This window comes from Papio anubis, unplaced genomic scaffold (genome assembly GCF_008728515.1).
Source record: "Papio anubis isolate 15944 unplaced genomic scaffold, Panubis1.0 scaffold305, whole genome shotgun sequence".
NCBI classification, from domain to species: Eukaryota; Metazoa; Chordata; class Mammalia; order Primates; family Cercopithecidae; genus Papio; species Papio anubis.
The window spans coordinates 105,071-111,070 of NW_022163159.1; the positions used below are offsets into that span (position 1 = coordinate 105,071).

Consider the following 6,000-nt stretch of genomic DNA (forward strand, 5'->3'; position numbering starts at 1 on the left):
GCAGGGGGAATTGGCAAGGTGACTTATGGGTGGGCAAGGACATTCTGGAACTTCTTGAACCAAAGCATGTCTTGTCCTCTGAGACTTGAACACCTCTTTAGGGGTAACCATTTTCCTTATTCATTTGTGTGCCTTTTATAGTTTTACCTTAGACAGCTAATAGTTTTGTTTGCATTCATGTATTTATTCATTCAACAAATATTCTTGAGTGCTTATTTACTGGAGGTACTGGACTGATGTGAATGGATTTAGGCAAATAGTTGGTGGCAGATGGATTCAGTAGAAACCACCAGAGTAGTAGGTGGCCTCTGAAGTGATTAGATGTGGTTTAGTGAGTTTTAGCTACAGAGTAAATCATGTGTTCACGGTGACCACACGTTAGAATTCCGGAAATGTGGGCCCGAACAAGTCCAAGTTGGATGCAATGGAAAAATCCCTCTGTCCGAGTCATCACTAGGGAACAGAACTTGTTTGAGCCAGCCTTAGTAGTTTGGTTTCATGAAAGACAAAATAAAGGGCAAGGTGTTTGTTCCCCAGGGTGACTGCAGCAGTTTTCACAGTAATGAATAAAGTAATGCTGTTTTGTCAGCAGTGAGTAGGAGTTGGGGACTGGGAGAGGCTTGTTCCATTCCTCAGGAAATTCCAAAGTTGTGGATGGGCCTTATCCTTGGGGAACATACAGATGAAGGAGAGAATATGACCAAGCACACATATTTCTCCTTTTAATACGTCCCTTCTTTTTCTTTCTTTTTGTTGTATTTGTTAAATTTCTGCACATGTTTCTCAAGTGTGTGGTCCAGTGGGAAGAAATACTGGCAGTCTCTGGGTTCAGGGAAACACTGAGTCCACTTACAGTTAGAAATAAAAGGCTGGATGTGCTTCAAAGACTTTTTGGAATAAGACTAGGGACAAAGAAGTCAACCAAATAAATGACAGAGTCCAGAGAAGGTGGCATTAGAGATAGATCTGAAAGCATTCAGGGAGATGTGGTGCAGGAGGATGTTAAAATCTTGTTTTTTCCATCCCTGAATTGTCCAAGAGCCCAAAGACGTCTACTCTGCAAAGTGTTTGCCATATGATAGTGCAACGAAGACTTAGATGCTGGCAAACTTCGTTGGAAAACACTGGGTTCTTCATGTATTTGGAGCGAGAACAAAGGCATTAGTAAACTTTGGAAAATAGGCAGTGGGATTGTCCGAGAGAGTCCATCTGGGTAAGTATTTTGAGCCAGTTGGGTTTATAACTATGACCCTGAACCTGAGTCCAGCATATGCCAAATCCAAAGGAAAGGTATGTTGTTTGGCCCCTCGTGCTCTTTGATTTACAGGACCTCTTTCTGCCTGGTCAAGGCATTTCATGTCTCTAAGCCTATGACTTTTTATGAGAAGAAGCCTTCTATGGCTCCTTTGCTGCTTGGTTTCAGAGACACCAGGATGCCAGGCTCCTACCCTGTGTGCAGTGCTTCCTTCTCCCTGTCCCATTGTGAACTGTTTACCTTGCAGGCTTGACTCAGTGGCATTTCCTGTAGCTGTCTTAGTGACCCTTCGGGCCAGAAGCAGATGCCTGTGCTGTGTACCATGCCCCTCCTGCTGCTGAACTGGAGAGAAAATGTGGCTGGCAGGTGGTGAACTCTGGCTGATTCAGGCCTAGTGGAGAAAGAGGGTTAATAATTTACTTTGCTCCTATGTAGCCACTGGTGTTGACCTTGACAAAACACTAGTAGAAATTAGTTAGAACCTGGCCTGTCATTTAACTAACAGGATAGTATGGCCTCAAAAGAACTTCTTGTTTTGAGGTTAATCCTGTCTCCGAGTTTACGGCTGACATTCCAGTACATCCGGCCCTGTTTGCATCCAGCAGCCAGGACTGTGGGCTCATGGCATTCATGGGGTTCACAAAGAGGGCACATCAGGTCAGGGGCCTGGCTCTCCACGGAGCCACTCATTGTGGTAGGAGGCCAAAGGCCACAGTGATCACGACTCTCTGTAGGAGAGGCGGCAGAACACCGTGTGGGCCTGCTAGATATTGCAGGTGAAGAGGCTCCCTGTCCCCTGTGCTTCTTTGGTTTTAAATTCACAGCTTTTGTTTCTTGAGAAGTTCCGAATCTTTTGCCTCTGGTGCTGCGAGAAGGTTCAACTGATTAAACATCCTAAAGTCAATAGCACAGCTCCTTCTGGAAGGCACTTGAACTGGCACAGTGTCCTCTCACCGTAGACATTGCTACGTCCCTTCCCTGAAATAAAGCCTGCTCCAGAGCAATGATTGTTTGGTGGTGTGTTGTGGAAAGCTGTTAATAGTTTAAAAGTTCTCACTAGCTGCTAAATAGGCCTAGACTGTGAAAGGATACATGGTGACCCAAAGGTAGGTTCTTTTTTGAGAGTCTTGCACTGTCACCCAGGCTGTAGTGCAGTGGCATAATCATGGCTCACTGTTGCCTCGACCTCCCAGGCTCAAGACATCCTTCCAGCTCAGCCTCCCGAGTAGCTGGGACTACAAGTGAGTGCCACCACCTCTGGCTATTTTTTGTATTTTTTTGTAGACATGGGGTTTTGCCATATTGCTCATGTTGGTATCAAACTCCTGGGCTCAAGTGGTGCTCCCACCTCTGCATCCCAAAGTGCTGGGATAGCAGGTGTGAGCCACAGCTCCTGGCCCAGATTCTTAACTTATTAGGGAGTATCCAAATTGATCTGCTTATTGATCTCTTAAGTAGAATCTGATTAATTCTTCATCAGTAGCTAGCTGCAAAGCACTGCAGAAGCCCACTTGCCATTCTCCTTCCCTCAGCCCTCCAGGAAGGTGCAAGGAGTTCTTTGAGGTGGTTCTGACATCCAGCTTTTGGGTCCCTGGTTTATTGCTTTTGCCAGTACATTGGCTGGCACCTTTATCCACCCAACAAATACACGCTCTGTAAATATGCATGTACTTTTGGAGAAGGCCGTTGGACTAAGGTGAGGGTGTGGAGGATGGGAGTGAAAAACAGAGTAAGCCAGAAAAAGAGGACATGGAAAAGGAAGGGCAGGAGTTAGAGGGAAGAAGGCTGGGGACTGACTAGTGCCCAGTAATAGAAACAATCAGCATTAGAGACGGGCAAAGGGGCTGGGCGTGGTGGCTCACACCTATAATCTTAGCACTTTGAGAGGCCAAGGCAGGCAGATCACCTGAGGTCAGGGGTTCGAGACCAGCCTGGCCAACATGGTGAAATCCCGTCTCTACTAAAACTACAAAAACTAGCTGGGCATGGTGGCGCATGCTTGTAATCCTAGCTAGTTGGGAGGCTGAGGCAGGAGAATCACTTAAACCCAGTAGGTGGAGGTTGCAGTGAGCCGAGATTATGCCACTGCACTTCAGCCTGGGTGATGGAATGAGACTCCTCAAAAAACAAAAAACAAAGCAAAATGAAACAGGCAGAGGGACAAGAGCAGTTTGAAGTATGATAGGAATGAGGTACGGGGGAGGTAGGAAGGAGAAATGTGCAAAGGGAGGGTCAGAAGATTGGAGGTGGCGTGGAGAGGAAGTGGGGAAGCTGGTAGCACCAAGAAGTGAAAGAGGAGTTTGAGCTAAAGATCTAGAGGATAAAGGGGGAAAAGATGAGTCTGAAAGAAAGGTATGAGACGGTGACAGCAAAGGATAGAGGAGAAGCTGTGAGCTACATATTATGCCAGGTGGGATTTCTGCTCCAGGAATTTTGGCTCACGGTTATCTCAAAGAGCTATGGCAGCCAGTGTTGTTTTTATTGCAATATTAGCAGTATGTGGTTACTAAATAAGTGACTTGAAATAAAGTGTGAACTGTGAGACTCTGGAAGAGGATAAATGAAACTTTTGTCACCTGAGATGGGTGTTTTTTATACCTCCTATTTCTAGGGTCTCTCTGTCTACAGCATTGAACATGGGTATGAAAAGCCAGGAACTCACACCTGTAATCTTAGCACTTTGGGAGATCAAGGTGGGTGGATCACCTGAGGTCAGGAGTTTGAGACCAGCTTGACCAACATGGTGAAACCCCGTCTCTACTTAAAATACAGAGAAATTCTCTGGGTGTGGTGGTGCACGTTTATAATCCCAGCTACTTGGGGGGCTGAGGTAGGAGAATCGCTTGAACCCAGGAGGCGGAGGTTGCAATGAGCTGAGATCCTGCTGTTGCACTCCAGCCTGGACAACAGAGTGAGACTCAGTCTCAAAAACAGAGAAAAAGAAAGAAAATATGCATTGAATGTAATGCTTTAAAAAGTTACAACTGTCATTTGTCTGTGGGGGAAAATACCATAGTCCAGTTAGTTGTAGCTGTCTCTGGTGATCTTTCGGCAGGAATTTGAAGAGATCATTGGAAAGACATCAGAAGAATTTAAATGACCCATATCCAATCTTTCAGAATGAAACTAATATTCATTAAAAAAAATTGTATGCTCTGGCTGAGAATTTATACAGCCTTCTAAAGAGGAGAGAGGTATGCTTTTGGTCTCCAGTGATCAGTCTGTGAACTTGGGGCATTATTCAGTGGATCTGGGACCTTCTTACTCTTACCAACTGGTTTAGGCCATCCCCTTTCCTCTTGAAACCAACTTTGTTTGATATGTCATTGTAGATTTTCTATTATTTCCCCCAAATCATTCCTTAATGAACAGTATGCTTTAAATGCCTTCTCTTTGTATCCAGAAATTATCAGCTCAACCAATAAATAGTATGTTTGTTAGTCAAGCCAGTGATGCAGGAAAGACCTGAGTTTTTTTTTTTTTTTTTTTAAGATGGTCAAAGTTTAAGAAAGAATTTTTAAAAAATCAAATGTTTTATTTTGAGATAATTATAAATTTATATGCAATTGTAAAAAAAATAGAGCTAGATCCCATATACCCTTTATCCTGTTTCCCCCAAATGTAATATATTGTGAACTATAGTACAATAGTTCAATAGTACAATAGCATGACCAGGATACTGACATTGTTCTGAGATACAGAACATTTACATCACTCCCCGCATTCTTCATGTTGTCCTTTTATAGCCATGCCGTCTTCGTTCTTTTCCATCCTATCCCTCCTTAACCCAACTACTATGCTTTTCTCTGTTTTTTAAATTTTATTTTTAAATTTTTTATTTAAATTTAGTTTAAATTTTTAAATTAAAATTAATTTAAATTTTTAAATTTAAATTTTATCATTTCCAGGATGAGATATATATAGATGGAATCATACAGAATGTAACCTTTTGGAATTGGCTTTTTTCACTCAGCATTGTTCTCTGGAGATTCCTCCAAGCTGCTGCATGTATCAACAGGTTCTTTCCTTTTTATTGCTGAGTAGTATTCTATAGTATAGATGTACCACAGTTTGTTCAACCATTCACTCATTGAAGGACTTACGGGATGTTTCTCATTTTGTACTACTACAATAAAGCTTCTATGAACACAGCTTTTTGTGTGAATATGTTTTTATTTTTGGGGGGGATAAATATCTAGGAGTGTGAATATGTTTTAATTTTTTTCTGGGATAAATATCTAGGAGTGTGAATGTGTTTTAATTTTTTTCTGGGATAAATATCTAGGAGTGCAATTGCTAGGTTGAATGGTAGTTACATGTTTAGCTTTTAAAGAACCTGCCAAACTACTCTCCAGAATGGCTATACCATTTTGCATTCCCACAGCAATGTATGAGTGACCCAGTTTCTAGGAATTGTTCCCAGCATTTGGCGTTGTCAATATGTTGTATTTTAGCCAATCTGATAGGTATATGTGATATAATATTGTGGTTTTATGCAGTTTTCTAATGGCCAGTCGTGTTGAATGTCTTTTCATGTGTCCATTTGCCATGTATATCCTCTTTGGTGAAATATCTATTCATGTGTTTTGCCCATTTCCTAATTGGATTGTTTGGGGTTTTTTTGTTTGTTTGTTTTAAACTGTTGAGTTTTGGAAATTTTTTGTGTGTTCTATATATGCGCACTTTATCAAATATGTGGTTTGTAAAGACATACTTCCAATCTCTAGTAAAAAAAAAAAAAAAAA

At 42.0% G+C, this 6,000-nt stretch overlaps 1 protein-coding gene across 1 annotated transcript in view; it reads left to right on the top strand.

Moving 5' to 3' along the window:
- LOC116273011 (cingulin-like protein 1) overlaps positions 1-2,159 on the top strand; it is a 56,256-nt gene extending 54,097 nt beyond the window's left edge. Inside the window, exon 10 of the mRNA XM_031661950.1 lies at positions 1,040-2,159. Coding sequence (XP_031517810.1) covers positions 1,040-1,165 — 126 coding nt within the window. The 3' untranslated portion in view covers positions 1,166-2,159. The remainder of the gene's footprint in view (positions 1-1,039) is intronic.
- Positions 2,160-6,000: the final 3,841 nt, after the last annotated feature.